The 18,688-nt window shown below is 33.5% G+C and overlaps 1 protein-coding gene across 1 annotated transcript in view; it reads right to left on the bottom strand.

Moving 5' to 3' along the window:
- The window catches only part of LOC149793995 (uncharacterized), a 33,084-nt gene extending 27,483 nt beyond the window's left edge, over nt 1-5,601 (bottom strand). Inside the window, exons 1-3 of the mRNA XM_089967918.1 lie at nt 5,447-5,601; nt 4,640-4,766; nt 3,553-3,762 (exon numbers count right to left, since the gene is read on the bottom strand). Of these exons, the coding sequence (XP_089824044.1) occupies nt 3,553-3,762; nt 4,640-4,757 (328 nt within the window). The 5' untranslated portion in view covers nt 4,758-4,766; nt 5,447-5,601. The remainder of the gene's footprint in view (nt 1-3,552; nt 3,763-4,639; nt 4,767-5,446) is intronic.
- Between the last annotated feature and the right edge of the window lie 13,087 nt (nt 5,602-18,688).

Below are 18,688 nucleotides of genomic sequence, written 5' to 3'. Positions count from 1 at the left end.
TTAAAAATAAAGTAGAAAACGAGATAAGAACACAAAATTCATCAGAGATATCGTTGTTAAATATAAACAACACATACTATAGACAGGATAAGTTTGTTAAATCTACAGAACAAGTTATTTAGAAATAAAGCACGTCAATGCTTTCGAGGGACCATCTGCAACAGTATTTCCTTTATTTACGAGGAGAATTCTGTCAATTTGAAAGGTGCTAATGTTCGTTTGCCTAATATACCGCAGAGCAGGGCGCTTTGGTGATTAAAATAGCAATTTAGCGGTCTCATATTAAAACAGGGAATATTAATTTAGTTACTGTTGAGAAATTGTTGGATGAAACAAACACCACTGAACAATCGTCCATTTTGTTGAATGAGAATGCTTAGGTAACACTAAAGAGTTTGTATTATTTAGCCATTAAGTCAAGTATCGATTAAAGAGAAATCTTTACTTAAGTCCATGTTTTTTCCTCGTTATTTACAATGGTTGTAAGAATGAATGATTGAATTTTGCATGTACTAGAAGACAATTACAGAGCAGAAACACGTATTTGTTCTGGATTATGTTTAGTCTCTCAATGTGCACCGGACTGATTATGTTTTCCCAGCTGCCTTTACATGTTTAGTTATATGTTTAGCACAGTTTTCGTTGTGCATGATTTTCTGGGAAATCATTCCCTCCGTTGATCACTTTCTTCTTCATTAAAGGAAACTCCTTGACACAATTTTCACTGCCTTATCTATGACATATGGTCGATTTGTGTAGTGTATGTTATTGTTGGGACTGAAATTTAAGGATATTCAAGCTTTGCGGGAAAGGGGAAAGTGTCACTATATAGGAGACTTATGTTTCGAGTGCTTTTACTATTCAGTATCTTCATTCTGACTTCGTGTTCTTCCAATCCAAACCGCGTTTGTTTTTCATAATGACCGGAGCGTTTTGCAAATCTTTCTACCGTTACATAAAAGCTGTATAACTATTGCTTCAGTATCATCAAGGAATGTAGAATGCCGCCTGCGTATTGCGATAAACAGAATTCCGAATCATCCAAGAATATTGAATGTCCTTTGCGTCTGCGCATTGCGATCAAAAAAATCCAGTATTATAATTGCTCCTTTCCTTGGTTTCTTTCTAATCATAATTGCTTGTTTGTCTGTACAATAGAATGAATTCATATTGCGACAGGGTATCTCCTTGCCTGTATCCTCCACCTGTGTTAAACCAAAACGATGGAAATTACTGTTTTCCATTTCATAACCGATTCACCAAACTTGAAATAGTACAACATGTTTCTTATAAATTTACAGGCTAGATAATACCTTTCAAAATCAACTAGGAATATGGAGTCTATGAATGTTTGTTTTGGAACATAATTTAACAGATCATATATAGTTCTAATGTGTTTTCCCAATAAGACCGCATGACGAAAAACCAGTTGTGTCTTCACGTATGAAAAAAGGGAAAACTTGTTTAAATATATTGGTTATGCGCGCTCATGTGTGCAAGTTTATGAGTAGCATTATGTGAGAATTATTTGTAAGGTTGTTCCTTCATCCTGTGACAATAGTTGATTAGAAAACCTGAGGAGTGGACAAATTATTTATTAAATCAATCTGAGAAAGGAAATTTTCAGGCCTGGACTTTTGTTATTTTGTTAATTGTACGTGCTGCATGAGATTTTGGGTAAGTAAGTTCGCTTTACAAGGAATTTCTTTTAACTTTTTTACATTTCTTCTTGTATAGCGATTTTGGCTAATATTCGTCTTTTGCTTCTTCTCTCTTATAATTATGAACTAGAATATTCCTAATTTTACTGATGAAAACCCCTTTGCCTAAATTGCAAATATATTTGCTTGGTTTTTCTTCCACTTCATTCCTTACCTTCCACTGATCGCTTTAATTTCATTTTATGCCCGTTTACCTTAAGTTCCTGGTGTTTTGTCTCTCGTAAACTGATGTATTATACACATTGACTATACAGCTTTATTTTCCTAAAGTTCCTGTTTTCTTTATTATCATTTTTATTCTTCTTCTAAGCTGAATAGGATATAGTTTTCCCTCTAATTTCCATTAAAAATATAAGATAATGATTGCTAATTGGAACTTTTAGTCCGGTATTACTTCTTTAATTATGCTTATGTTCTCAGATTTCTTTAAAAAACAGGTATTAAATGTCCATAATGGTTCGGATTGTTAAAAACTAGAAAAAATAAAATAAAATTATAAACTAATTGGAACATGACCAGATCCGTTAATTTCTTCAATATTTGCATCATGTACTTCTTACACTAAATTGCTTCTCTTTATCACATTTAAATCTCTGGAAATATTTACTAAATTATGTTCGTTACAAACAATATGTCTTATTTTCTCAAGCCATGATCATATTTAAACAAAACAGGTCAGTATATCAGTTAAAGGATTTATAAACATGGTTAAACTCTCAGGTTAAAATAATTTGATTAAATTGTGCAATAGCTGGCCTTATTCAGTGGTAGAAATCTGTATACACTACTTTATTTGGTACACAACTTTTGTTCCTTATAAACTCGTGTCAGTCAGAAAACATTTCAACTGTGACTTTCTCTTTCGCAATAAGTTTAGGTAATGCATACAAACACTTCTCTGCTCATTCTTAAATTACAATGTATTTCGGCCATTGACTTCGTCGTGCATAAACGATCTCGTTTGAGTCCCAACTGCACACATTTTATTCCATTGTCTTTACTTCAATCACTTGATCACCAATAAACTTTGTATCCACACGTGAGTGTGATTTTTATGAGTGTGTGTGATTTAGATTTTTAACGTAGCTTTAACAATTTTGTAGTAAAATATCGCTACGATGTCTGCAGTATGACAGTTTATAGTGTTGTCTAGCACTGGAGCATAATGCCGTAGACATGTAGCATCATGTTCCACCCAGTCGCAGTATCCTGACACAGGCCGGCCAGTCGTAACACCACTAATCTCTTAATGCCGAAAGCCTAGCTAGTATCATTTTTAGAAGCCTTCGGTATGACTCGGCCGGGGGTTTGAACCCACTACCTAGCGCATCCGATACTGTTTCCGATACTAGTACTAAGATCTTTCAACTCATGTCTTTTATCAAGAACCTCCTCAGCCATCATGTTTTATACATATATAATTAGAACATCCAAAATCCTACATTATTCGCGAAAAACCTAATATTTCAGCAGCCTTGATCTTTCAAATTCCAAAGCGTCAACATATTTATTCCCGACAAAATAATCGAACATAAGGCTTACAAGCATAAAGACAGCCGTTTTTATTATGACACGGCCTTGGGTTACGTGGATACAAATTGATTTGCTTAAATTTGAACTTGTTCTAACAACTCGCTCTTAAAAACGTAGAATGCAATTTCTAAATGTTTGATAAACCTTTTTCAACACGAGCTAGTTATTTCGAAATATGTTTTCAGGTTAAATATATCAAGGTCTCTTTTTGTGTGGAAAATAATGTTTGTGCAGTTTAAAAAGGAACGTTTATTTTGCATTCCCACCGAGGAACACAAGTGTCAAGTGTCACACTCACCAACAGTTGGATAGTAACCGATGAACTCGTTAGTGTCATAGTCATACCAGGCGTAGAACTCTATACCTAACTCCATCTGTCGTACCATACCACGGTTGTTAACTGCGTCAAAGTATTCGTGTATATCCGTTGTCAGGTTGCTGTTGACGATGACACACTCTACCCTCGTATGGTACTGGTTTGTAATATTTGGCTTGACTTTGTTGGAGGCTGTGAAAGTGAAACTGCGATAACTTTAAAAGTTTGCATGCGATGGTGATAGGAATATTGACATCTTATTGTATAAAGACGACAGAGACATTTCAATAAATTGAACTTGTTGGCACAAAATATTTTGAGTTTTCTTATAAATGTTAATTTAGAGAATGGCAGAGAAGACGTGTAAGGGTTGGCATAAATGAGTGAAGAACGAATTAACTTAAACTTTCAGCGATCATTTCATTTGATAGTTATATATATATATATATATATATATATATATATATATATATATATATATATATATATATATATATATATACAGACACACAAAATCATGCATTTTAGTTAAAATCTACGTTTTGCATGATTTCGTCGAAGTCTCCCTACACCACGATAAGCACTCATACAAAAACAAACAACACGAAAAGAGGACATGGAATCATTGTTGAAGTCAGATTCTGTTTTCTTTACATCGTTATTCTATCATAGTCTAACTTTGTCTTGCTTACATGTGCAAAAGAGTCCACTAATTTTGGGTACACTGTTCTAATTAAACTGTGCGTGTGGGGCACACTATTATCATATTGTGGTAAAAAAATGTATTGAGCTGAGAGAGAGAGAGAGAGAGAGAGAGAGAGAGAGAGAGAGAGAGAGAGAGAGAGTATGGTTTAAATAAAGAATTACTCTTCTTCTTCAAGAAATAAAAACTAGTTTAACAGTACCGCATGCAAGAAACCATATACGATACAGAGAACTCTCAAAGGTCCTTTAATGATTGCTTCTCTTAAACCTATGCTTCTTCCTTACGTATACGTAGTAATGCAGTACATAACTTGTCTAGTGCCGTTAAATTATGAATTTAATAAATGTCAGCAAGCCCACTTACTCATTGTTGGGGGTGGTGTAGGGTCTGTGCATACGCTATTGTCTTTGCCATGTTTCGGAATCTGCGCATAACTAACACACAACAGGACTGCTGCTCCTAGAAAAACCGCTCGCAACATGATAAGGACCTGCAAAGAAGAAACTTAGTTTATTTTTCCAGAGTGTTTTCTTGTTAGCTCTACTTTCTTTTGTTACTGGCACTTTATCCCGCGAGTTTCATCATCACCCCAACCATCTATTCATCCACTCAACAACCCATCTATCTATTCAACTACCAATTCATTCATTCACCCTCTCATTAACTCATCCATCTATTCACCCTTTCATCAACCCATACATATAATCACCCTCTCATCAACCCATACATCTATTCAACTATTCATCCATCTTACCACCTACTCATCAACCCATTGATCTATTCACCCACTCATCTATTCATACGCTCAACAGCGCATGCATACACTAGGGTATGGCAACTACAAATATACGCATATACATATGTTCACTGCGGTACACAAAAAATAGGCTGGTAGGTAAACAAATACACGCATACAAACGAACAAACAGACCAATATATAGATTGACAGGCGATAAATACACATTTCCAACTAAGTATTAATAAGAATTTATTTTCTGTTGTTTCGAAATTTTATCTTGGAAGTACGTGAAATACTATATCAGAAAACAGAAAAGATTAAGCGAACCTTGTATTGAAAACATTTGTTTACTGGACACTTCATTTTGCATTATTAGTATGTGACTGTGGCTTTTGTACAGTAATGTAGAAATATTAGAAATTAAATCTTACCTAATATTGATTGTCGTCTTGTTCCACCTACTTGTGTCAGTTGCGTTGTGGGCTCTCGTGTATCAAAGTTCATACTGCTATCTTTGCTACACAACCGCCATTTGTAGCGGTTATCTTGTCTTGAAGATATGACAACACGTACCCACCCAGAAATATGTCCAACGTAAACACAATTTGTCGTTTCTCACTCACTGAGAAGAATTTTTTTTAAAGACAAAAATGCAGAGAATATGAAAGAAGTGAAGATGGTATGTATGTATGTATGTATGTATGTATAAATATGTGTGTGTGTGTGTGTGTGTGTGTGTGCGCGCGCGTGCGTGCGTGCGTGTATGTATGTATGTATGTATGTATGTACTGTCTGAGTTTAGATCTTATATCAGCATACAATTTAAAGATGTAGACATTACAGCCCTAATGCAGGCGTTTCTAATAATTTGGAAAGAAGAAATTACTTGTTAAATATCAGATTTTAACAGTTCTTTGAAATAATCAAGATATTAAGTTTGAACTACCTTCAAATATTCAGTCTCGATTTGAGAGGTGGCACATCTTAACTCTAAACTGAATATTTGAAAGTCGTTTGAACCTATCAATCCCCGATGTCGTTCGTAATTCTGTTCTTTACCGGAGTGCTCCAAAAGTAGGGGACTACATACCCCAACTCTGTCCTGGCTGAGCACAAAAATATGACAATCATTTTAGGACTAAAGAAACAGATAATTCGAGAAATGAATGCAGTAGCGGATTAAGGTAAATGAAATAACTCATTGTTTAAAGATGAATCTGGGTAACCAACATGAATTAATATTCTATCACATTAAAACTTATTCTCGAAACAAATTATAAAATTTGTTTTTAATCAACCTTTTTATTCACGACCGAATAATGTAATAGTTCGTTTCGATTAAAAATGTGTTCCATATACTGATGCTATCATTAAAAATATTTACATACATAGAAACTGCGTTCATTGTAAGTTATGATAACTTGCTGTATATATGTCTTATCAAAAATGAAGTTTAAACTTTAAGCAGAATGCCATTGTATATTTTTATGACAAACTTTAAGTTATATCTATTATCGATGACAAGCCAAGAGCTGACACAGAAGTGCACATGCGCAGCCATAACCACTCATGGGTAGGCGCTGTGGCTTAAGAGTGAACATGACGGATTCTCGACCCTAAGGATACGGGTTCAAATCACGCACAGCGCAGACAGGAGTGGCCACTTGGTTTGTCTCTTGGAAAAGAACTTTACATAAGTCACCCTAGCATGATAACCAAGTATGTACTGATGTTCCGTTAAAAACCATTCGGTCACATGCGCATAAGGAGTCATACTGCAAATATATAAACCAAGGACACAGTTACATCTTAATTGTTACAGTGTATTTATACCTTACTTCTGTACCAAATGTGTCTTACATGAATTGACGTAAAATCAGAGTCGTCGCGAGTTCTTCGCAAGACGAAAAGGCAAACTCATTATATAAAATAAATAAGACATGATACGAGAACCAGGATAAGTGGCAAGCGTTCATTTCTAGTACATTCTATGCTGAAAGAAGATAAGGTCTATCAATAAATTTATAATTAAAGAAAACATAACAAACATCAGATGCACCAGGGTTTTCCACGGAGGTATACCAATGTTCAAGATTCAGACTAAGCTACCATGTTTATCTCCGTTGATAATGATCCTAATATTTAATCTAGCCTCAAAGAGAAAGATCAGCTATGTAGTATGCTCTGTACAAAATCAACATCCCTTGCTAGGTACACCATAAGGTCAATTACAACATACGATTATAACGAACATACAATTATGGAGAAAAAAGCCAACAAACAATATAGATTAAATGTACCTAATAATAAAAGGTAGAATTTGTGACGTAAACAAGGACGCTGGGATGATAATGATCTGTTTAGTAATAATAATAATAATAATAATGAGGACTTTGTATAGCGCCCAGTCGTTAGAAGCTCTAAGCGCTTTACAACATTAGACAACACCTGTAAGATAAAAACATATAGTGATATGATTACAAAAACAAACACCACGAAATTAGAAAACATTAGAAAAAAACAACATGCTGAGAATATTTAAGATAGGAAACATTATTAGGTCTTTAAGTTTGTTCTTGCAGTCGAAATAAGTGAGTTTTGTGAGCCCTCTTGAATGTGATGACTGTGTCTTTGTGTCTAAGTTCAGTGGGCAATTCATTCCACGTTGCTGGGCCCTGGTATGCAAAAGAACGCTGTCCATATGACTTTGTTTTCATAGTGGGAATAATGAGTATACGATTCTCAGAAGAGGAGCATAAGTATCTTGCTGGTGTGTACACCTGGGTGAGGTCGGATAGGTATGTTGACTAGAGTCCGACAGTGAAACGTAGCATAGAGAACACATTTTGTGTTTGATTCTGGATCCAATGGATAGCCAGTGTAGGGTACAGAGCAGCGGGGAGGTGTGCTCTGATCGTGATACTCTAAGTATTAATCATGTCTAATCTTAATAAACAAGTTATATTTTCAATCAAATATCATATTATGCAAATACATGTTTTTTACTTCAATTTCTCAGCATCCTTATCCGATGAAAAGAAAACAACAAACGTTTATTAAACTCGTATCGGAAAAAGTCGCCGTTTTTCATATGTACGCGATGTGTGCGAGCAATGAGTGTGGTTCATTAGGAAATGAATGCCAAAATGCTATGCAAGTGTTGGCAATAGACTGTAAATAATGACTGGATATCAAGTTAAATACAGAAACAGCAACCAAATAGAGACAAATGCAAATATGCTTATCGCTACACATTTTACATATGATTTCCTCGAAGACAGCACTATTTATTATTAACAAACTAGCAACAAGGATCAAGCATTGAAAGTGTTAGGTTGACAAAGTGTAATGTACTTTACAATAATTGAATTTATTTTTAAAAAACCCAGCAAAAGCCTGAATTGGCTCAGATAGCTACAATTTAAAAATTTAAGCAGTCGTTAGTTTGTTTAATGTGAATTCACATTAATTTTAATGAGTATCATTTACTATATTATTTACAAAGTATTATTAAAGAAGGAAATACATGACATATTTATGAAGCTTCGTTATCAGTATTTAGGTCAAAGTTTCTTCTTTCTTATTTCACTAAATACTTTTAGATTATATTGAAAATATTAAAATAAGGTTTAGTAATTATGTTGTTAGAGTTAACAAAAATACTTTCAAATTCCCTAATAAAATGGAAGAGCGGAGAAGATAAATGTATGTAGAGAATCTTTCGTTTGACAATAATTTAGTGTGGTTCGGTTAAGTTCAGGATATAGTTGACGACATGATTTTCACACATATTGAAAGACTAATTACAGGCACTGGACGGTCTAACGAGAGATAACTCCAGTTTGCTTCACCTACCAGCTATTGCTTTCCCTTCCACAAATATGATACCTCGTTGACCTTGCATGACTATAAATGAAGACTTTGTCATTTTAATCTGGTATTAAAATGACAGAGAAAGTGATCTTGAAAAGTATTCTTATTCAGCAACAGACACTATCTGTTATAGTGTGATCCGTTTTGGAAGCGGGAGGTAGCGTATACGAACCCGGCTGAGTCATAATTATCAAATAGTACGAGCAGCTACCTCGCTTGGGGCTAGGCATTAAGAGGTTAGTGTTAAGACTGGTCGGCCTTGTGTCAAGATAATGTGACGGGTGCAACATGCTGCTTGTCTGCGGCATGATGCTCCAGTACTAGACACCAATGTAAACTTCTACAATACAGTCATCGTAGCGATATGACTAAACTTGTTAAAGCTACGTTAAACACACACACACACACACACACACACACACGCGTGAAATTATTATCCATCATGTTCTTATTTACTGGAGTACAAAATTCAGCAACCAAGCAATGCCCAGATACAATAATTACAGATATTACAGACGCTATGAAAAAGGATAACATAAAGATTTAGTTTTAACTATATTTCTAAGATAAATTCATTCGGAACTTTCTATACTTTTAGACTTGCAATAGAAGAAGAAAGCAATCCTAATCAATGCTTCCTGCTATTAACACATCACAATGAATTGTCAGATATTAAATATTTAGTCACGTTCTTATTCTATATAATTCGTGAATATAATCTGCTTATGTAAAGGAAGTGTAAACAATATTCCATTTGAGCCTCATGTCGGCATTTACCTGTACGTAAGCCTTTTAATTGACTAAGCGATAAATCACGCTTAAATATTCCAAAGTGCAAACAGTACTTATACGAATTGTTTAAAATCAAACACTCCAGGCGCGATTGTAATTGCTAACACTTGTCTACAGGTTTTAAGAAGTCGTCTGCTTCAAAGATAAACGTGTGCTATTTATTATGCTATTTATTATGGATTTTGATGTGCTGAATCTAAATATAATAATTAAAACAACTTATTGGTTACTATTTCCAATATATTTAAGTTTTTATATTTTTGCGTCTATTTACATTGTGTAGATAGTTGAGTTTTAATCATAAATCGTAAACCTAAGTCCTTCCATGTGTTTATGGTTGCATTACATGATAACATTTCAACTGTCCTGTTTATGTAACACTTCAAAAAACAGCAAAAAGGGTTACATAAATAAAATTTATTATGAAACTTGAGGTAAAATCCTGTAATGTATATATAATTACTTAGTTTAGCCCTTATTCAGTGTATACCTTGGGCGTCTTGGCTTGTCTCTTGTATTCAAGTGAGAATGATTCTGGTGCATCAGGAACCGGCAGTCCTTCTCCGTGGGGTACTCAGCGTATAGCATCATTTTCGTTCTCAGTGACCCAGGATTAGTAAAGTTTGACCACATCTTTTTCGGAGGCATTTTGGCTGTAGACCAGTGTAATCGTTAGCAAACAATTTTACATTTGTACATAATTGTAAATGCTTAGTAAACATATGTATTCTGATCAAAATGGTTTATTTGACGTTATTTGGGTAAGAACTCAGCTAATTTGCTTGTGTTATTCATCTAATATACGTAATTAAAACGATATTAAGATCATGAAAGTTGAAGAGTAGTGACAGCAGATTCTTATTTACTTGGATTATTATAGAAATATTAGTATATGTTGTAACTATAAAAAAGTTACAGTGATTTGTGTATTGGAAAATTTTGGAATGCCAGCCAAAATATATTCATGACTGAAAATAATTTGATTGTATTTAACCATTGCTGAAATTGTTCACAGGAACTGAAGTCAAAATAACTAATGTTTAATTAGATGGCATGCAATCACCTTAGGAGTACCACACATAAAAAAACAGAGACTAACTCATGACGGGTAAATTATAATTATTCACGGTTGGATTACTGCAAAGGAACTGATATCAAAATACCTCACGTGTGATTAGATGGAATTTAATCATGTTTGGATTATCATTATGGTCCACAGTAAAATAATATATGAATTCGTCGTTTTAATTTAGGCGGAACATGAAGTATATATTTTAAAAACTATTAATTATTTTTGTTTTATTGTTTATTTTACCAGTTCTAATACAACAACTAAATAATAGACAATTGTACGATATTTCTCGTGTTTGTTTTCTCTCGTCTACCATTCGATTTGTAGTTCTTGATCTTTCTGTTTCATATTTACATTTGTATGATTTTCAATCTCTTTTTGATGTTATCGATATAGTTTCTTTCGAACATACTTTATGTACCTTTGTTTCGCACCGTTTGTCAAGCGAAATATATTTTATCGTCAAAACAGTATTTTTATTTCAGTCTTTTTCATCATTGATTTTTGAAATAAGATGATAAGTCCTGAAATATCAGCTTTCTGCATATATACACAGCTGGCATATGTGAAAAGAAGTGTTACCTTTTGATCTCTTCCATTTTCTTCTTTCTTCGACCACTGTTACATATATTTTTCACTTTCATTTATTTGATGAAATAAATTTTATCAAGACTTTATGGTATTAAAGTAAGGTACAGAGTAGAGTTAAACTAACACGTTTTGTGAAATTTAATAAATAATTTATTCCCCTAGAATGCAAAATGAAAATTTTAAACAAATCTTGCAGGATTGTGAATTAAATCCAAAGTGGTCCCAAAAAAACGTTATACCACAAGTCCAAATGTATGAAGTTCCAATTGAATTCTATTGTTTTTCCAAATAAATTCAAATATTTAATATGTTGATTTGCCTGTAGCCTCGAATGTGGTTTTGTTAATCATGGCCTGGAATGTGCCTATATGTTAACAGTCTTTTGATGTATCACAGTAGTACAGTCAAAAAATATCCTTGTCTGAATTCACTATTATTCCAAATTATTGTTTTAACCCACACATGTTACTGAGCACTTTGTAATTCCAGTGAATAAGAATTTGAATAAACAAATCCAGGCAAATTAAACACTGAACTAAACAATACGACGGATTCTGCTTCAGATGTTAAGGCAAGCATGAGTATAATTTCAAGTAAACAACGTCATTTGAAGACTTAAGAAACAGTTATAACACCAACATATAGGTCGGTCTCCTTTCTGAAACATTCAAAGTCGCCAACAACTTTAGGAATTTCCAAGTGAAAAAAAACTAATATGCAAAATTCAGACAGAAGTTAACATGTTTATTTCGACTGATAATGATATGAATAAATAATATATAAACTGAGAGAAATATAAGCTATGTATTACATTATTTACAAAATATATGTCGCTGGTTAGTTTTACTACTATGAAGCTTAGCAACGTATCATAAGTGTATATTTGCATTTGTAACCATTGAATACGGCAGGACTCGTACAAAATAAAAATAGTCCGGTTTCTTAAAAATATGTTTCTGGAAATTGTTTTGTTGTTTCTATACTATTGTACCACTCACCCAGAATATTTTTATTAAGAAATATTGGGGTACAAATATTACTATACCTTATGTTTCAAATGATTTATTATTGGCATTTGCATAAATTGATATTAACGTGACAAAATTAGTGAAAAAAGACCTTTTGAAAACACACAAATAATGTTTACTTAGGTGCCTTGTGCTTTACTAATTTATTCAAATTTCATAATGACTGTCATGTCTTTGTATATTTCTAATATTTAATTATTTGTAACAAGAAACACTACAAGATGCTGGTGCTTTTTTTTGCCTGGTTAGAGCCGATTTTAAATTCTTTGTTTATTTATATCAGCGAATGATTTGCTAGAAATTAATGATATTGGTGGCTACTTCTATAATTTCGATGGGTAGCAATTCCCCGTAAATTAGATTTTATTGATATGTCTGTACGCCGTCCCGTATTCATATAAAACAAATTCATAGCCACAATGCATATAGCCTTCCATGACATCACCTTACTTAATTAACATCAGAAATTGCTGACTGTAATTAAAAAGTATCCCAAATATAGTATTTAATTCGTAGGAATATCAACGGAAGCCGAATGATGATGATAATGACGGCAATGCTGCTGCTGATACTACTACTACTACTACTACTAAATAAATAAATAAAAAAATAAATAATAGTAGTAGCAATGGTAGTAGTAATTTCACATACATAGAAACAGAAAATGATGAACCGTCATTCACCAACTAAATGACTACTTCTAAAAAGGGCAAACAAGCGTCGAATAATTATGCAAACAAAATAAGTTCTCTGTTGTAGAAGTCAGAGTTCTATCATCTAAATTCATCTTTGTCTTTAAAAGCTGCAATAACGACGAGAATGAGAGATATATGCAAATGTCCTCACATTATAAATTTGCATGGAAAACCCAACAATTTTTTTCAATTATCGACACACCCAACCTTTACATACTTTACACTGATGGTTGTTATAAATACATTTTCCAATCAGTTTAGAACTTCATACATTCTAGACATTTCCTCAGCGTGTTTTGGTCTAATACAGGTGTCAAAAAGCGTTGATTGCGTGGCACGAAACTGGAAAATTTAGGGGTAGGCGATTTAAATTGTTGTCGTAATACCATGTATGACTAAATGTCAATCGATTTACAGTGTCCATAAACTGTAAGTACTAATGATATTCAATGCTGTCCTTAATGTTAGCCGCAATGACCGATTTACTGCGTCCGTTGATTGATTACTTAGATTAAGCGGCACTCGCAGGATAACACGTAGGAGGACAGGCGTGCATTGAAAAGGAACAATAAACTGTTGAATAATTATTTCATGTTCTCCGTCATTTCGAGTATCTTTTCTTGCATCCCTAGAATAAAATAGGATGTGATTTATATGTGTGGTATATACTGAAAAAATTAGAAAGCATGTGTTCAAGGTCAATTTTTGTTTCTGAATGATTTGACTGAGATTTCATCTTAAAAAGTCAAAGTACATTTGACCAAGCATTTATGAAGTCAAATTTAATTTGAAACTTCGAAAATTCGTAAAATAGGAATTAAATATCATATGGAATTATATTGGGATATAATAACGCTCACTTGGTTGTCTAGTAAATCTGTAGTATGTTCCCATGAAGGTAAAACAATGTTGATGTGAAAAATGCATTTTGATATGTATTAAAGTTCTTACCGACTACTATAGCGAGCTCCAAATTCTATGATCACACATTAAATGATAACAAATAAATTCGTGTCCTAGTAGAAGATACAACAATTCTCCGGCATTGTTAGGAGCACGGTTATTTTTGACAATGTTCTCCCGTCAAACTTGTGTCGGGTAAATCATGGCGACGATGGGGAATCAAGAAGCTTGTTATATTTCATTTAAATTGACAAAAATACAAGCATCACTCAAAATAATGATGAAAGAAAACTGAAGAAGCTTACAAATGTTGAATTCAGAGAAATTTGATGCACGAGTTTAACAGTCCCACTATTGTAAATCTAAGATAGTGTTTATTAGTAAGGCCTTTGCATCTATAGTCATACAAAACAGTATATATCATTACATTTAACTCCTTATTAATTTATGTAATACAATATTACATACAACGCAATGCAAAAGTGTTTGGCTAAATGGATCGTTAGGAAAGAAAAGCCCAGAAAGAAAAAGAAGATGACCATTGTGAGAGACAAAATACATTTGGAATAATTTAAATTTGCATCGTGACAGAAACACCAAAATAAGATTGGGTAATTTGAATTCATAATTCGAATCTCTTTTTTTCATTCAATTTTTATCATCAAGAAAATCAGCTTGAAAAGAAAGTCATAGCTGTTAGCATTTGATAACAAATGACAGAGATAAAACACTCAAAATCTCATTGTATACTCATTTAGGTACAAGTGGTTCAGAGGTATCAGTTGTAGATGACATTTGGGTTAGTATTTGAAAAGAAAGCGTAAATTTATTCACAACGATACAATAATTATATCTGAGTTTTCTCTCACAAATGTGGCGATACACGTGTTTTAGTATCATACTTGGTGCCGTATTTAAAAAATGAGATCACAACAAGACACAAAAGCGCTTGACGGATAAACAAAATATAAATAAAAAATGATTTATTGCCGTAGATTTAACGGAACGCAAATACGTTTTTTAAAACAGAAACACATATAAAAAACGAAGTACTAGAATACAGTTAGGTCAAGACATATCAAGAAATACACAAACACGGTGAAATAAATGTGTATGGTCTATCAAGCTGATGAAGAGATACATTAGTACATAGCAAAACTGTCATTATCATGGTGTGTGTAATAAAAAAAAAACAAGCAAAAATCAATCAATCAGTCAGTTATTAAATTAAACAAATAACGGAACAGTCATACATACAAAAGGTTTTATTATATGAATTAACAGAACCAAAATAGTTTTGTTCGCTATAAAATTATAAAACATTGTAATCTGAGCAGGTGTAAATCATGATAATGAATTTTGTTTGTCTTACAAATAAATAAATTACTAAAATGATAGTGACCTTATCGAACAGGCTTCACTTTCCGCCAGATCAGAGAAGTGAAACAAGACCAAAAACCCCGCGTCTAATACAAACACATCATTTTGTGTGTATACAAAGATCTGGACATCTACTAGAGCTAGATAGAACAATACAAACCGATACTGCTGAAAGGCATCCTGTTGCAATAGAAACCATGGCTGCATTTGTTGTCATTGGTGCATGTTCGACCCTTATATAATGAACCTGTACGGCATTCGCCACCTGTTACAAGGCAAAAAAAAACCGCATACAGTTTTAAGCATTCTGTTTGCTTGAGGAATTAGAGCTGAGACGGGACAAACTTAGGTTACATTCCACTTTTGACATATACACTTTTTCTATATATATATATATATATATATATATATATATATATATATATATATATATATATATATATATATATATATATATATATATATATATATATAAAGGCATTGAATTAAACAATTTCTCAGGACAATGAAACTTGTTTTTCAAAATTCCAAGATTCTCAAAGATTGTGATTGGTCATTTAATTATGTGTAAACATAGAAAGCTTAACTTCTATCCTGTCAAGGCAGCTATAAATTGAACATATATGCTTGTGATTATATTAAGAAACAATCTTATAATGTCAGATGTAATTAAACAACATAACAATACATATTTCATTGATATCAACGTGTTCGCATGAAATTATTTGCTCATTTCACCTTTGAAAACATCAGGTGGACTGCCTAGGCAGCAGATTCCTATGGTTTTATCGTTGTCATGGTGGCAATAGTAGGAACGGGGGCATCTCGTCCTGCCTGGCTGACACTCAAGCCACTGGAAAGCTCTATCAGGACACCGCTCATTTTCCAATACTAATCCAGAAGAAATAATGGTATTGCATTTATTAAACAGACATATGCAGCAAAGATACAAAGCAAGCACTTTTTGATGTCATTCTTTGCCAATGTATATGCGTACACAGTCAAACAGGATAAAGTAATTCCCACCTGTTCTCTGAAAAACAGAAAAAAAACAACAAATGGTTCAATTAAGCGCGTAGCACCGCGTCTTCTAACTGGGAAACTGCTAGACTGATAGGCAGATAGCTTTGCTGTGAAAGAAAACAAAATACCGAAGAACATTCGTCAACCAAGCAAACGGCTTTTATCTCCCTTCTGAATTAAGAGTGAAGAGTGGATAGGGTGCATTTAAACAAAGCCAATCATGGGCAGTTAATCTGCAAGACAAGATTGAAGCCAAGCAGATTCTTTCTTCTTGCAAGATAATGCATGGATCAAACTGTTCCGCACAGTTGATAAAAACAAATGGTAAGCCATGCTAAGAATTTCCCAAGCTTAGCTGGTCAATGGTCACAGCTTTGCAACGCATGGTCCAAAACTACTGATCATCGAGCTAGTTTATTAACACAAGGCCTCAAAAGAAAGTTAACATTTTAAAGTATTATTACTGCTAGAGCGGTGAAAGTCCCTAAGAAACACATTTTCAAGGTACAGCAACTCTATACCAATACATTCCAAATTTATGAAATTCGTAGATGTATGAAATTATATTGGATCGAGAATAAATGTGATTGAAATCCAATTGCCAAAATACTGATGAGTATTTACCAAATACCAGAAAGCGAATTCCAAAACCATACTGATACTAATAACTCTCAGAACCTTAATATGATCTGCATCATTCCAGAACTTTAAAAGTAGAAACTTTAACAGAAGATATGGATGAAATGGAACCAAAAACTCAAACCAAAAACTCAAACGTTTGTGTTTGAAAGCCGTTTAAATTCCCTGTTATAAATCATTCATTGTAGCGTTGCGGCGAATTTGGTTTTGATCAATCTAAAACAAACGATACTTGAAAAGCGTTTAAAATGACTTTTGGAAATTGATATAGAGCCATACCTTTCTGAAATACTTTCAATATTTCCTACTCAGTGGAGTCTCTAAGAAGTTAGGAAGAATCTAAAACATTTTTCTTTGAAATAAAACAAGACATATCAATCATGTATCATTAAAATGCCTCTCGATCATTGTCGGTCAAGGGTCATATATTAATAGATATGTTCTTGTTCAAGAGCTCATAGCGATCCTTATTGGTACCTGGCTTCATATGAACATATTTGGACAATTCAAGTTAGATTAACGTGGATGTTGAGTGTTTGCAAGTTTTTGTACGGATGAACTGATGCAGAAACAGATGAACTTTTACTATATTTAAGTACTGGGTATATTTTCACACACACACACACACACACACACACACGGACATATATAATAATCGTAATTTGTCAGCCATTCAGCAATTAAACTGAATGTCATTAATTGTATTTATATGAAATACTACGAATCATTCCGATCCTTATAAATGAACGGACTTGAGTTCTTTTGGTAGTCAATAGGTTTGAAACATTCCTTCACGATTTGTTGTTGTTGTTATTGTTGTGGGGTTTATCGCCATTTTCAGCACACGATAGGCTATACATGGTGACCAGTATTAATGGCAGATGAAGAGCCCGGAAAAACCCTGGAAAGAACCACCGACCTAGGAGAAGCTACTGGCAAGCTATGTCATATACCCACATTGGCTGAATCCGAGACTCTAACCCACACAGACAGAGGTGAGTTGGCAGTGATCCGTAACGGATAGCGCTTTAGACCACTCGGTCACTGGCCCCCCCCCCCCCTTCACATTTTGTACGTTTACCGTAAGGGACATGTAAAGTCTTATTGCTTACGAATCATGTATCAGCTTGAGAAGGATGAATAATATGCTTTATACAACAGCCAGAGACTATAATTTTATAGCAAGGGCCAGGTCATACTACTACTACTACAACTACTACTGCTATTATTAATATTACTACTAATAATGGTAATCAAAATAATATTACTTTACTGTTTCATCCTTATCTACTTACCTACAGAGTAAGACAGAAGAAAAAATACACGAGATGATGAATATCATCAAATACATCCTGAAATAAGCCGAGTTTTATTTTTATTTTATTGCAAACCTCTTCAACTATTGGCAGTGAAACGAATCTACTACTTTTTTACAAAATATTTTCAATGCAAGTTGCATTGCAAGTGTAGACCTCTGTTGATTTTCTTCAAACTGATCTGAATTGTTGTAATGTCCGTGGCTTAAAATAATGTCACCATGACATGCGATGTCTATACTTGATCAAATACATCGTAAATTAAAAGAAGCAGGCGCTCAATCACGTTCATTTAAGAAGTTAACGACTAAAATGTAAATATAATGCTAAATGATATTCATATTTCCGATAGAATGTTACT

This window comes from Sinohyriopsis cumingii, chromosome 8 (assembly GCF_028554795.1).
Source record: "Sinohyriopsis cumingii isolate HCF-2022 chromosome 8, ASM2855479v2, whole genome shotgun sequence".
Classification (NCBI taxonomy): Eukaryota; Metazoa; Mollusca; class Bivalvia; order Unionida; family Unionidae; genus Sinohyriopsis; species Sinohyriopsis cumingii.
The sequence above is the reverse complement of the archived record's forward strand: the minus strand, read 5'-3'. Positions and strand labels throughout refer to the sequence as shown.